Raw genomic sequence first — 16,134 nt, forward strand, 5'->3', positions numbered from 1 at the left:
AGTGGGGGAAAAAGAATCACATGAAAGATGCAAGATGTTAACAACTTGCCCAGATCTTAGCATGTCATCTGATTTAATAAAATCTTTCACTATTCTTTTGTAATGGAATCAATGTGAAAAATCCTTCCTCTTTCTGTTTCAAAACAGATAGGAAGTCATTGTAGGTGGGGAAAACATAGTAAATAGTAGAAGAACCCATGCTTTCAGGTTCAATTGATCCCCATCAAGCTTCACTGAATCCCCAAGTTACTTTCTTGAAGTACAGAATTTTATATTGTAGTGAGTCAATGGGTATTGTAGTTCTCAGTGAGTAATCTTTTCCCTATTAGAAGATCTTTATGTTCTCCCTGCTTTTTGAAAATGCTGTGGCCTCTAGAAGCAGCATATCAAAGAAAGCTGCATTTGAGAGTACAGCAAATTTTAGCAGTGCTATAGTCTTCCAGCTGTTCATTGCTTCTTCATACTAGTTTGAGGTACTGCTTTGACACTTACATGGATTACATGTATAATAAAGTGCACAAATCTCTCTCTCCACCTCCAGGTTCCTGTGGCATTATTTAGTCACTGAAGTTTTGGTGTTGAGCTCTGTGTTATCACCAGTGTTCCTTGTTGGAACTGCAGCATGTCTCATACATTTATTTTCCCTATTTAAGTGATGTTACTAAATGATAGAATGTAAACTAACTTCTTGGTGGTTTTAGGTCTTCCAGGGAATAGATAATACTAGTATCTATTAGTTAGCAGCACACTCACTGTCATGATCTTTCCAGGAATTCAGTATGTCAGAAAGAGTCTGCTGTCTGTACTTGAAAGGAGGTAATATTAAAAGAAATTATGTCACTAATACTAAATAATGATATGTGTTCCTATACTGACTGATGAAAGGACCAGTAACACTGAAATTGGGGCTGGAAGGGGAGGGAAGGAGAACAGAGAAGCAGAAATGAGATATAAACAGTTGATTTCTAACTTTTTTTTAATGTATCTTAATTAATCTTGTACACAACCATTATTTTAAAATGCAGGAAGAAGTGATAACATGAAACAACTCTGATAATTAATAAACTTTTAATATTCTGCTTCATATGTTTACTTTTTGTTAAATTTAGAGACGATTGCGACTGTCATTGCGATTCAGTCAACATTTATTTCTATCTGCTTTTCATATATACAAAGGCATCAGGATGCCAGAAAATAAACTGTTAACGGAGAATTAACTTCTTTGGCACGCTTTCATACTTATCTTCCAAATTAAAGAAAATGAAATGGGCAGAAGCAGAGTGTAGATTACCTCCTTTTTGTCAAAAATGGTGGGAATTTGAAAATTAATAATAAAAAAGGGAACAGATGCAGTAACATGCCAGAGGGAGATTAATGTGGAGAGTAAAATCTGTGAGCAACAAAACTGAAGCAAACTGAATCAGTGGGAGGTGGTTGTACAATCAAAATCAGGATAAAAGAGAAATTACAAACAACCCTGCACTTGTCAAAGTAGTAGTAATGAAATCCTGACTCTGCCAGCAGTGAGAACCTGTGTTAGCACTTTGGGGTAAGGCCGGGAGCCGGGTGCCAGGTAGGAGGGCAGCGCGAGGCTGCTGGGCGGCAGCCATCGCGTGTGGAACAGATGGCAGGGAAAGCTGGCCGGGGAGGGGCTCCTTCGCAGAGCTAATCAGACAGTAACGGATAGGGCAGCTGGGAGGACTGACCACCGAGAGGCAAGCGGCGGGGTAGCCGCAGCCTTCCATGATGTGTGCAGTGGTGTGCCCACCGGCCAGAGAGAAGACCTTGCAATGTCTTTTCCATGCGGCAGCCACACAAACTTTGGAAGCATGCGGCACACCTTGCCCTAGGTGAGGGGACAGGGGAGGTGCAGGCTGGCCGCTGTGCTTGCAGTGTGGCCCGCTGGGCTTTGAGCACTTCCACTTAGATGTGTTATACCCCCTTGTACCTAAAAAATACATGTGCTCTCGGTTCTGTTGTGTAATAAGGTTGCGTGTTTTCATATTTTATCATAGCAGCATAGTGAATGTGGAATTTGGCAATTGACAGAAATACAAAAGCACGTGGGCCCAGGGACAGATCCGGCATGCTGATAAGAAAACTTTGCTGATGTCAAAGGAGGGGAAAGCCATAGGTCGGCACCTTCCCACAGGGTTGGGCCCCTCTGATGAATGAAACCAGTTTTCTGATGTTTTATTTTTGCTTGGAGGAAGCACTTTCCTCTTCATAAATTTAAAGCTTTTGAGGAATGAATGGAGGTCTGAGCCTTCTGATCTTGAGTCACATGAATAATTTGCCTCGCATGAAAGTAAAGATCAATAGGATTTCTTGTGCAAGTAAGAGGTAGTCATGTGCAAGAGGATTACAAGGTCATACCCTGCATTGATGACCGTCAGCTTGAAAGAGAAATGAAAACAAAATTTTATCAAGGAAAGGAGGGAAATAAAATCCTGAAATGGAGCAAGAGATACCTGACCTCTTATTGCCCAGATTTGTTTGATTGGAATATATGATACTTTTTTAGACAATTTAACAACAACAACAATATGTATATATACACGCACACATCTTTCTGTGTCTACTTTTTTGAACTTCTAGATTTCTCATCTGCAGAAGGTTTATAGCTTGGCTCAATTATTCATTTTGAGCAGGGAGGGGAGGAAACATTACAGGGATTTGAAATAGGTGGTATAACATAGCCATATGCTATTTATGCAGCAGTTTCTGCAGTAAATCTAATTTGGTGCTGTCAAAAAAAATTAGACTTATTTGGTATAGCAATACATTAGTAAATGATGGTGGTAGCTCTGAAAGTTGTCATTCACTTTGCTTTACTTGCAATAGAATCTTGCAAATCTTTTTTCCTTCCTTTTCTCCTAAGCAACTCTGTGAAAATGTCTTAATTCTTTGTCCTGCAGCTGTAGAATTTGCAAATATTCCCACAACTGAAAAGGTCTTGCTTTAAGGTAACTGACAAAGGGGATGGAAGAAAGAATAACTTCTATTGTTAGCAATTACATGAATGTGTAGGAGCAGAAAAATCAATAAAGTGGTAAGGGATAAATTTCTCCTTTGCCTACAGGTTTTCATAGTGCAGCTGAAATTGTTTATCTGATTATGTAGCATGTAGATAAATTAGCTGCTCTGCGTTATTATAGAAGGTAAAATATTTTACCTGCCATGGTAAGACCATATGCTGCTTTATGAAGACTGATACTGAATGATTTGAAATAAATCGTCTCTGTCATCTTCTGGCAATGCCTTGTAGAAGTTTTGAAGCTGATATACTTTGTGTCAAGATAATACGCAACTATTTAAATATATTTCTTTTTAATAATTTAAATATAGTTAAGGTGATTGTGTAAAACATGTAAAGGCTGTTGATGAAGTGTAAAAGGGAAAGAAAGATATCGTAAAAAGAAGTAAAGAATAAACCCAAAAATATGTGTTAAATTTGAATATGGATGTCTTTCTAAATTACTTTGTTTTTTTATATAATTTACTGTCCCAAAATACAAATTTATAAAGGAAAAAGCAGTAATACATTTTCAGGTTTTAATTTTAAGTTAATCTAAAATTTTCTCCATAGCATTTAAACTGCAACTGGTTGCATCAAATTTCTCTAATGATTTCACCTTTTTTACATCACATCAGTTCACTGAGGTAGCCAAATTGCTGCTGCATGTAGTGCGGTTCAGGAGCAGTGATAATACTTAACAGTGCTTTGGATCAAGCAGTGAATTCTGATGAAATACAGAGGCAACTAACTGCTGCAGAAAACAAAAGTCTTTATAGGGTCTTTGTTTTGAGCAGCTATTATTCATCATTAAGAGTAATAAATTTATACATGTGTATCAAATATTTACTTTGATCTCATTCAAATTAGTTATCTGTTTGTATGACTAATAACAACAGGATAAAGATTTAAATTTTTTGAGCCATAAAAATACTTCAGACACATGTAATCAAGACTACTGGAAGTTTTTCTGAATTTGCTACTGAAAATGTTATTCTGATTGTTGTCTTTATTTTTGACTTGTTCCAGGGATTTTCTCTCAAGTACATGTGAAATCTTGTTTCTATGACAAAATAAAATGTATTTTTTCTATCAGCACTTGCTATTTGACCTTAATTTTTAAAACGGCCTTTTGCTTTCAAAACAGTATTCAAACTTGTTTATTTTGTGCAGTCACAGTGCACAAAATTTCTCCTGAAATTCTTGCCTGGAAAAAAAATTCAACAGAGATAGCAAAGGGTCCTCAAATCGGGACTTTATCAGACTTGACATTGGAGAGCATCAAACTACAGGTTGTGTCGTCTCTGGAGTAGGTAGCTGGTGGATGGAGGAAGGAAGAAAATCACCTGAGCATGCCAGCTCTGGCTGTCTGGCAAGCTCTCCTCACCCAGTTGCTCAGTGCCCTTGTGGTCAGAGGGAGACTGTGTGCTGGGAGATGCCTGTCCTGAAAGAGCAGATGAGCACAGCCTCTGCCGTTGTCTGTTTGACAGGGTTGACCTTCTTCCCCTGGCTGTGCTGGCAGTGTGGCAAGCTTAATAGCATGCTACTGTTGGTTACCCCTGTGTTCTGGGTGGTTTGAGTATCAAACTACATTTTTGTAGGAGCAACTCTGCTTGATTACCTTTTCCTTGTTGAGTCGCTTTTACAAGGCTTAAATCAAACTGAAGGATTAAAGTTTCTCTGTAGTTAGGTGGGATGCTGCTGCATATTCTTTTTGTTTTAGAGTTTCCCTTCTATTTCAGTGTTTTTCTTCACCTACATGTAGTTGCTTACAGAATAATATCATAGCATCAGAAAACATTCCATTGCAAATGCAGGGACTAATCCCTGTATAAAGGATATATCAGTATTTAAGTTATTATTCAGTTAAACTCCTGCAATGTTTGTCAATGCAATTTTTATTAGAGTTAAATTCAGACTTAACATAAGTATAACTGCATTTCGCTAATGAGATTGGATTGCCTCCTGGATTTGCTCCCAGAAAGCTTTACTTTAAATTCATTTTTGGTAAAAGGGTAATAAAAATGGGTGGTTCATTAATATTGCTTACAGAACTTTAAATGTGTATTTTAATTTTTGTACTATACTTAATCCCAGCAAAATGTCTGATTTTTTTTTTTATTATTTTTTAAGGATATCCAAGGTTTGCAGTGAAATTGAAAGGAATTTCTTATTTTAAATGAATGAGACTGTTGAGGAGGTTACTTAATAATTCAGGGGCTTGTGGTTATCAGAGTGTATTCCTGAAAAGAAATGTGAGCACAGGAATTGCTAAAAATAATGTATCCTGTTGACAGTATGAATTTAGTCTCAGCCCTGACTAGCAATCTTTGTAATTTGTCTCAACATGGAAGGCATTATTTTAACAAAGAGTTGCTTATGTGTTTGCAAGGCTTAAAAACAGAGGAGAAAAAAAAAACAGGATTTTTTTTTTCTTAGTGTTGCATTTGAAACATGAGTAGGTAAGTTAAAAAAAAATGCTACAGATGAAATAATTTACAGTGAATAATGCTGTTGATTGGTTTAAGGTTTCACTGTAAACTTAATCATTCAGCTGTTCTCATTTTCTCTTTGTATTTTTAGTGGTGTTAAAATGAGAGTCAAAAGCTTTCATTTATTATTTTATGTGTAATATTTTTATTAGCCTTTTCCACCTCTTTGTGTAGCTCTGCAAGTCATTCTTAGATTACAGATGAACACACATGAAGAAAAACACATTAGCTGTTAGAGTTAATGAATGGTGATTAAAATCTATTCTTTTGCTTCTGTATTATTTCTCCAATACCCCCAAACTGATATTCGCAGAGGACTGTAAAGAACTTCTTCTGCTAACCAGCAGAAGATGTGGATTTAAATCCACACCGACAGTTCATTTGACAATGACCTTGAGGGGCTTTGCTTCTTGAAGAAGAAAGCAGAAGCTTGCGGTAAACAAAGTTCACTTCTGACAGATGGATTGAATGACAGAAAGGTTGCGAGTGCCAGAATAGCCCTGGCAGAGGAGGAAATGTTCAGTGGAATCCAACAGGAGAGGAGGTGTGAACAGGTGCAGGGTTGCTGACGGAAGGGGAACCAGATGGAAGGAGCCAGAGCCAGTTTATTTAAAGGAAAAGGCAGAAAACACTGAAAGGCTGTGCGATCAGTGGCTAAAAGTGTGCATGGAAGAAGGTAAAAATTCACAAAGCAAAACTGCACAGTGGGATATCTAACACTTAACATAATGGTAGTAATTTGTGAGTTTTGTTTTAAAGTTGCTATTGAAATATGTTTCTCCCTTACTCTTGACAGCATAAAGAAGAGAGGTTTATAACCTGACCAAAAAAAATCCCCCCAAAACACCATGCTATACTGCCTGTCTATTATTTCTAATACTGAGGTGCAAACAGTTTCAGTCAGGATAATACGAAAAAATATGCCACAGTTGACCAAAACAATAAAAAGCCTGTAATACTACATTTTAAATTTTTAACTCATATTCATGTCTAGTTCCTGTGATATGTGGTTAGATAAACATATCTTTCATTGAGATTTGTCTGTAATATCTTGAGCCAGTCAACCACAGTTAAATACAATGTAATGTTAACGCTGTATTTCTCATCTTTCTTGCTTTTGGTCACAAGTTTATCATTTTGCTGAAATATGTGGTATCTCATTGTGGGATGGGGGAGAAGTCTAGCTTACCCTAGATGAAATTCCTTCATAATCAAGTATTGTCTTTCAAATTGTCATCTAGAAGAATACTTTGTCCTGTCCAACTGTCCTGTCAAACTATCCTGTTTCTTCCCAAGCTACTCATGTGAGGCTTGGTCCTTCTGAGGTAGAACTATTCCTCACTTCTTCTCAACTTCAGCAGTAGTTGGGGAGTGTTAATGACTTCAGAGTATCAGGCCTGTGGTAGCTTAACAGCTGGTTGTAGCCCAAACCTAATGCCTATGAAAAACAGAGGTGACTGTTCAGCAGTCATTCATAGTGCAACTAACTGAATCATTCAGTTGTGCTGCTCTGATCCATGTCAGGTGTGAGCCCACAGTCTTTGCCTTTTGAATTAGTTAAAGCATGCAATGCAGTGTTTATGCTGACTTTATGCCAGCTGCAGCAGGACAGATGATACCTGATTCAGCATAAAGCTTGCTGGTACAAAATTAACGTACCAAAAAGATTGGGGTTTTGAGCAAATTTAGATTGGCAGAGTGAGTTCGTAGCAGATCAGGTCTCTGCATCATTTAGCTGCATCATTTTTTTTATTCAGTGGTAGGAGCCTAGTGATTGGATTTACTGTATTAACAAGCTGAGCTTTGGCATACATGGTCATAATTGTTTTAAGCTTGTCTAGATCTATGCTGCTGCTGAAAAGACAAATCCCTAGAGTGCTAATATGTGGCTGTGTCTGGCCACATATTGCCAGGCCCTTGCTGACACTGGAAGACAGGCACCTGTGTGATCAGGTGGTTCAGAGAGTTAATCAGATAGGCAAAAAAAAATCATTTGTTCTTGCAGAAGAAGTTGCATGAGTGCTAATTAGAATGAAAAGAGGAACCACACCCTATACTGGCTATGTCACCTTCAACTGGCTTCTGAAACTACGTTATAAGAGACTGCTGGTGCTAAATTCAGGAATTGCTGTGAGTCAAGCAAATTAATAACTTTGTATATAAAGAGTAGAGGTCTGTAAAAGTCTCCTATGCTAAGCATTCATTTCAACATTCAGCCATTTGTAAAAGTGGCTCGTGCAGCAATGATAGAATATACCAAAGAAAGGGGCACAGCAGTACTGTGAATTGCTTAGGGCTACATAGAAAGATTTCACAAAAAAACCCACTTTTCTCATTGCATCATTCTTTGTAGCTTCTGTTCTTTGCTTAATTGTATGTTACTTCAGGGACTTATCAGCCAAATAGTTCACAATCTGATGCAGTAGTAACCACTGCAGGATGGATGTTTACTTAAATGATGCATAGCTTGCTGGCGAGGCTTATGTGTGCTAGAAAAATGAGATTTTGGTCCTAAGCCATTATGTTTGACCTAATATGAGATGTTAATTGCTGTTAGAGACGTTTCTTTTTCTTCTCCAACAATGAAACAGTGGACAGTTAATGATCACACTTAGCTGAGATTTGTTGTACAGAGAAATACCCAGTAGTCTGTGCTGAGGAACTGGTGGTTTTCTATGTATATCTTGAAGGTGTAACACTGAAAGAATAAAATCAGGTTATAGGCCAGCTGTTTGCAAATTCTTTCTTTTATGATGAATTTGAAGTAAAAAATGTCATCCTTCTATTTGTTAATAGGCCTAGTAGATAGAAGTAGAGATGGAATGTACCATGAGTTATTTATGCACTCAGGTTCTCAGAAATAGAACAGGAATCTTTTTCATGTGCAGCTATTAATGTATAATATCTCTTGATGTGTCAGGGTGTAATGGGAAAAGTGAAACTGTTTTATTGCTTCTGTAGACCTAATGTTATACAATATGCAAATATATGTATAAAAGTTATAGTGTGTTTCCAGTGATGTGGCTGCGTTCTAAATAGAGAAGGCTGGGGGAAAAATTCAATTGGAACAAGAAAGTCATGTATTGATTTCTGTTTCAGCAAAACTGAAATTCTCAGAAAAAAATAAAATGTAGTATGACCAGCTGACATCATTTGGGTTCTGAAAATGCAGATAGGCAAGTAATTTGCATTGTGGGGAAAATAGTTTTAAGCTGATTTGTCAAACAATTGTGGTTGTTTTCTTCCCAGAAAATGTTTTTTGGTTTTTGAGGTGTTTTTATGAAATAGTTGTAGCCTGGCAGGGCTGTCTTTTCCAGTCTTTTCTCTCGGGTAGAATAGGAAAGGGTTTAGTTGGTTGATTGAGTCATTAGCGTTCTTTAAAGATATTTCCACTATAAAGTTTTCTGTAACATCTTCTAACTTTCCAGGTCCATATTTAAAGAACTAAATCAATTGAATGCTTAATTTTGTGACACTTTCAAACCCTTGACCTTTATACAACTTCTCTAATTGCTTGTAGTACCTGCTACTTCACATGGTTATGAGAAGAAAACTCTGACATTTCAGTATTTTAGGAAACTCTGTCTCTCTTAACTACTGCAGTTAGGCACCTTACACTGTAAAGAAAAAAATAATTTCTTTAAAGCTTTTGTAAAGTTTTTAAATCCACAGTTCTCATGAATGAGATGACATGCATCCTTAATGACACAATCTTCCAATTCTAACAACTAAATAAAGTTAGGTCTCTGCAAAGTTTGACCATGCAAATGTAGATTGTACTGAAGCTTACCAAACACAGTGTGCTGGCTGGGGCAGTTTCCAGAAACTTGAGCTTTCTGCTGAGAAGACCTGGCAGCCAGCTCCAGAATCAGCATCCAGTCGCTCCCAGAAACAGACATGAAGTGCAACTCAGTGGGTAATTCCCACAATAGGATACAGGAAGGGCAATATTTCAGCTCCTTGGACGGATTTTTTTAAAATGACCATATCATGATATTTTTCAATTCTTGCACAAACATGCATGTATGCATATTTTTTTTATTTGGGGGTGGGGTGGGGGGGTTGACATAAAAACATTCATTTCATGCCTTGCCTTCTACTCTGTAAAAAGCACTCAGAACCATAAAATCCAGCCAGACCAGACATGCTGGGGTGGATTTACACATACACTGAAAAAATGAAAACTTTTTTACAATAAAATTGAATGGCAAAAAAATCTATGGTGTTGTGTAAGAGGAAACCAGGAAACACTGTCTAGCTGTGTCCTCAGTCATAGTAATCCTAAGTAATAACAAGGGTCTGTTACATGAAAATACATAGGCCTACAATGCTAAACGAAAACATTCCTAGAAGCCTGACTTAAGGGAAAGGGAGAAATCTTGTGGCCCTGAGACTTTTTGTTGTTCAGTTGATTCCAACGCATGAGTAAGTTGCATTTTCTAGATCTCTGTTAATTTAGAAGGTGTGGAAATTGATAATTCTAAATCATAGCTGCTCTTTAAATCTGCAGAATTCAGGGTCTTACTAGGTTGTATTTCCATACCTTAATGTTTGAAAGTACTAAGACTTTGGATAGCAAAAGATAAAACTCTCTAAACGTGTTCTCCATTATAAATACCTGCAGTGCTGCTGCATTGAAAGGCCAGAAAACAGGTTTTGGTCAGTACATTGATAGAGAAAATTATTTAAGACCATTTCTGGGGAGAATGACTTCTTGGTATTTTTTTCTTTTTTCATATTTGTAGATCAACCTTTATGTTTGTCTGCTGATCTTACAAAAAACAAACAAGCCCTCACCCTCCTGTGTATGACATAGTTATGAATATAGATGTGGAGAGTAGAAGGAAGGAATTTGTGATGTGTTCTGACATATGATCTTATTGCATGTACACTCTTTTATATCCTTAACATTGCAGTATTTGGATACTTTCTGATAGTAAGATAGGAGACTGCAAACATTTTCTTCATGTTTCCCCTTACAGAGTATGGTAGATATTCTCACCTCTTCATTCAGATTTTTGTTTTGTTTTTCTACTGTGAAAGTTGCTCTGTGGTTTGTTCATCGTGTTTTTCCTGTAGCCTGAGAGAACAGCAAAGATATACTCAGATTTTCCATTCTTCCCTTGAGACTTGTAGCTGAAATAATAATATGAAATAACGTATGTGAAGGTGGTTCAGAAAGCTGCTTGTAATGGACAATATACTATACCTCTATCATGGAAAGCTTGCACAATAGACTGTGAAAACAGTGCTGAGCCTTTGTACCCAAAGCTATTGGCTCAAATCTTTAGGATTCCTCATACATGAAGGCATTCAAGTCCTAGTTTCAAAAGTGTTCTAATTTATGTGAGTGTCCTCAGGCCAGATTTTGTTAAAGATACTATTTTTCAAAACTATTTTTCAATTTGGGATCAAGAAGCTTGTGCTACACATGGGCTTTTTCTCCCAGTGTTTCTGAAAATCCATTTCCTCTGGAAGAGATGGGGAAGTCCTCAGCTGACTGTTTTCCCTCTGCTGAGGTGATTTGTTCTGTAGTAGTTCACAGTGCTGGTGCACTTGGCTATCTCTTACCTAGGAAAGAAGTCTGTGCTCAGCCACTGAGACACACAGTAAAAGTATCAGTGTTGACTTACTCTCTTGCTGCCGAAGTATGAGTGTTGATGGTAAGTTCCAGGACTGGTCATTGTTTAGGCCAACATTCTTTAAGGTTCATATACCCCAAATGTTTGGAACAGTAAATGCCAGGTATTCCTTAATGATTTATGAACTCTAGGTTAACGTGAGTATATATGGAAGCTTAAAATATTTTCTAATTACATTTTTAACTATAATTAATGAGAACTTTTTTAAATGATACGATAACCTCTTGTATGCAGCTGAACTGAGATAATTGCTTCAGTATTTTAATTTGTCCTCTACTAATATATCCATTAGCTATTTAAAAAATGCCACATGTTTGAGCTCAGAGAAAAATCAAATAGTCAATATAGGAAGAATGGTTGTATTTTTTAATTTTGTATTTTTACTGTTGCAAAAAGCAAAAATGCTCTTGCAGAAATACCTACTATTGAACTGCATTTTGAAATTCAAAGTTTTGGCAATTGAAGTTCTACTCTTTTACAGTCAGAAATTGATAATCTCTTATTTATGTCAAATATGACTTTCAAATCACTTGTCTACATCCTTTTTAATTACTGCAAAGCCATTTAGCTGAGAGCAGTCTTCTGTTGAAAATGGATCTGCAATACAGTTTTTGTTGTTAGTGGTGGGAAAGTTAGGTTTTTTTTGTTAAATTTGTAGATCAAATTCAGATGGCATACTTTTATGTTAGATTTGAGGTAAAAGTGAATTTTCACTTCATTTTCATCAAGAATTTTAAAGATTTGCAGATGGTGAGAATTTTGTTTTTCCTGCACTGTAAGATGGTTTACTGTGCTCTTTTTGTTTTGGTCAAGAATATTTAGTAAGCATATCTTATATCTTTCAGTCACTGCAAAGCAGAATCCAGTTCATTGAGATATATGAACAAGTTAACTAAATAGGCTGGTCTTGGCAGCCATAACTCAATCAGTGTTTAAAACTGAAATCACTGTGGAAAACTTGCACTTCAGAAGAAGGCTCAGTGAGCTTGCCTTAGTGTGAATGAGTATTTGGTTACTTCTGACTGTATGGCACAAAAATGAAAGTAATCATTTGTTCAGTGCTTCTGCTGTAGTAAAACTGGTCGATGTGATGGCCAAATCCAGAATACTACAATCATAAAATGCATTTGATGTTGGAAGGGACCTTTAAAGGTCATCTAGTCCAATACCCTTGTAGTAAGCAGCGACATCTATTATCAGATAAGCATTTATTTAGTAAGGATACCATGTGAAAGACCTTTAATTTTTGTTGCTGTCTCAAATTTTGATTGTTTGCATTCCAATAGAGAGTGGGGTCCTGCAGTTTAACCAGTCTGTCCCTTTTTTTGATGCTTACAGATTACAATTAATTTTTAGCTGTCATTTCTGATTCAGATCTTACCCCTGTCATCAAAATTAGGCTGTTGCTTTGCTTTACATTGTCTCTGTTTATCATTACTCTGTAAAAGAAGTTCTGAACTTTTTGTTGGAGGACACTTCTACTATCTTCATCTTCACATTAGTGCTGGAGAGGGTATAATTATTTCCTTCTGTCTACAGTCCATAGCTTTTCTGTTTTCATAGATAAAGTTCCCTTCCTCTCACAATTCAGAGTAATTGCAAATAAGCTGGTGCTGTCAAACCTGCTGAAACTTGTGCAGTATTTGCTACTGTAGCAGCAGTGTTACTGGTAGTACCTGAAATCTCTTGAGCCTTTTTCTGCACGTTTTACCAATGTTTTGTTGGTTTACGTTTTGGTTTGGGTTTTTTTTTTTTTTTAGGGAAAGCAGGGAATAGAGGTTTGGTTTTTTTCTCTGTATATGTAAAGTGTGTTAGAGAAATTTTCAGTAGGAGGGCAGAGATTCTTAGAGAAACTTAAGAGATCAGGGCGGTGTCAACTCAAGGTGTCAGTGAAAGACTTAACCACTTAGTTTAGACATCTTTGGCTCCAGGAATTTTTTTCATTTGTCAGCAGCTCTAGGCACCTCAGGTAGTGTTCTTTATGTGGCACTGGATGTGCCTCAGTCCCAAAGTATTCTAGATCCTAGGGCTGAGACTAGTTAGCTACCCTACTGCATAAGACTTAACCTGTATCTTCTTAGTCTTAGAATTGAGTTTTCATCCACTATATGAACTTACCTCTTTTGACACAGTTTTTTCAACCATAGGGAACTGCCCATGTATGCATGGTTTCTGAGCTCCTGCTAGTTTGCTCTATACAGTAAGTACATGGCTTTTTTTGATACATCCCCTTAGCAAGAGAGAATTTCTGGGTGGCAGTAGATTCTCCATTTCATTTGAACTTGCCCTTTAGTATGTGTTTGACAGGGGGAACGGACTTTTACAGGCTTTCTCTGGTAGCTGTGCAGCATGAGACCTGCTGAAGGCTACCTCCATTAGAATGCTAGCCAACCAAATGTATGCCAGCAGAGCACTCAACTGCACACAGCCATTTCATGAAAGAAACTTAAATAATGTGATAGTGCCACTTTCTTTAGCTGAAAGTGTCTGGGGGAATGTGTTAGCTGCTAGTGTTTTGGGTTTGGTTTTGGGGTTTTTCTTTGACCAATCCACTGCTCATTACAACAGTCTGAATGTAAAAGGACATTTGGAAAGGAGAGAGGGGTTTAAGTAGACTGGCTCCCAGCAAATATGGAAAGATTTTTCATATAAATGCTTTCAATATTTGGAGCTTACACTTAGGAAATAATGCAAGCATCACTCCTTAGGGTAGCCCAAATGTGGTTAAGAAGTAATTCTGAGAATGATGTGATAAAGTGCAGTACAGTGTATGAAATTTCCTTGGAAAATGTGCTTTGTTTCCTTAATGCTCTAATATTCTTGCTATCTAAACGTATTCTTTGTGTCAAATCATTTTCAGCCTTACCTCAGAAAAACTGACTCTGTTTTCAAAGGGAGTTTTGCCTAAGGTAGGGCTTGCAACATCAGGACCAGGAATTAGTGTAATGTGACCCACCATTTGTGTTGCTTTGGGGTAAATTTAAGAGAGAAGATTTAACATTTTGTGTGTCATGCTGAGATATTGCAATATCTCGGATGGGTTATTAGGCACCAATCCAAAGGTTAAGTGCAGCAACCACATGAGTTGTGGCTTTATCCTTACATGATCTATGCCTGTGTTCTGGTTTGTAGACTCTTGAAAATAGGTATTATCCCTAGAATAAAATGAGACATTTATAAGACCTTATTGAAACATGTCCCAAGCTATTAAGTATAATTTCAGTAGAAAAGCGTGTGCATATGTGCTATTCGAAATCTAGAAATCAATCCTTACATGTGTGACCTCACTGAAATTTTGAATCTAGATCTTGGTGTGCATCAGATAAATATTTACAACCTTTGGGAAAGTCTAGATATGAATTTTTAGTTTAGGACTTTTTCTAATTTATATGCATATATCTTTTTAGGGTTTTATTTTCCATGCTGGTTTTGCTTGGCTTGCTTTAAATAAAATGCTTCAATGGAGTGTGGTAATCTAGCATTTGTTTTGCCTCAGGAGTAGATTGCCCCATCTTGCATATCTGGTCAAGTAAATTGCTCTCTTCCCTGTGTACTTTGATAATAGTACTGGGCTTTAGCCTTTCCTGTACAAACCCCTAGTGAGCAGAAAAACAAGGGGCTGGGCCTTTGTGGTGCTAACAGTCTTCTCTATTGTAATGGATTCATTCACCTGCTATTCACATAAATTAATAGTTAAACTTCTTTGCTTGTTTAAGAAAACTCATTAAGCTTTCAGAGTACCTGCATGATGAATACTGTGGCAATCGCTTCCATTGACTTATCTCCTGCTGGTTCACTGGGAACCAGTCCATCGTGGGGTCAGGTCCCTAAGCTTCATTGCAGAATGAAATAAATAGCATTTAAAAGAAAATGAAGATAATATTTTCAATACAAAGTGGATGTTGGGGAACTTCCTAATGGAAAAAGAAGTTCTATTAAATTTTTTTTTTAATCCTTTTTTTATCAGAAAGGCTACTTTTTGCTCAGGAAATAGAGCACGCTTTTTATCTAATTTCTCCTAGTCACTGCAGAATGTTTGACATTGTAAGAAAAAGGTCAGTTTCTATAACCTGAAGTGGGAGGCATGTGAAAAGCTTGGCCAGATTCTTTTTTAATTATTTTTAATTGAAAGTTCTGCTTTGCCTTTTTAATTTATTATCTTCAGTATATGATTTTTATTTTTCTTTATTTCCCATGTGCTTGGGGTTTTTTGTAGATTGCAGAAAGAAAGCATTCAGCACAGCATTAGCAACGAAGCAAAGGCCCGAGCCCTTCAGGCCCAGCAAAGAGAGCAGGAGCTGACACAGAAGATGCAGCAAATGGAGGCCCAGCATGAGAAAACTGGTAGGTGGTAGGGAAAGATTAGAGCCTGGGCACTCACTCACAAGCCAGGCCCACGCCTTACTGTGAAATGACATCAGGAACACCTGTAACCTTTGGCTGGCCGAAGGGAGCAGATGCTAACTACACCGGAGATTCCGAATTACATATTAGTTAGCGTTTAAAAGAGAAAATGGAAAGTATTGCCCACTGTCTGTTGATTTCAGAGTGCTGCTCTCACATCTGTTGCACCATCTGGATTATGAGTTTATTTACCTGTGTTCAAGAAACGTAAAGCTGAGAGAGACCACAACAAAGTAGAAAAACAAAGGGCTTGTTTTTGGCTGGATTTTCAGGCACACATGTTATATAAAGAAAATAGCATCAGAAGCTCTGCGGGAAATGCTCTGAGCTTACAGTTAAAGTCTCCTGAATAGCATTGAACAGTTCCCACAGTACACACATTATAGCTACTCTAAAAGCTTAATGAGTTTGCTTCGGCATCCAAACTGGAGAAAAGCTTTAGCCATTAATCGGTTCTTAATTCACTGTCGCAGCTGGATGTAATTCACTGGCTCCAAATTGATATGTTCCTTTATTTAATCTTTGCAGCCTCAAACATTTTTAGCACTACCATGTGCCCCCATCCTCTCTACCCCCTACC

General features: G+C 37.3%; 1 protein-coding gene across 1 annotated transcript in view; it reads left to right on the forward strand.

Moving 5' to 3' along the window:
- SDCCAG8 (SHH signaling and ciliogenesis regulator SDCCAG8) overlaps positions 1-16,134 on the forward strand; it is a 106,889-nt gene that overhangs the window by 43,993 nt on the left and 46,762 nt on the right. Inside the window, 1 exon segment of the mRNA XM_054396468.1 lies at positions 15,367-15,494. Coding sequence (XP_054252443.1) covers positions 15,367-15,494 — 128 coding nt within the window.

The sequence above is a fragment of the Indicator indicator genome, chromosome 2 (genome assembly GCF_027791375.1).
Source record: "Indicator indicator isolate 239-I01 chromosome 2, UM_Iind_1.1, whole genome shotgun sequence".
NCBI lineage: Eukaryota > Metazoa > Chordata > Aves > Piciformes > Indicatoridae > Indicator > Indicator indicator.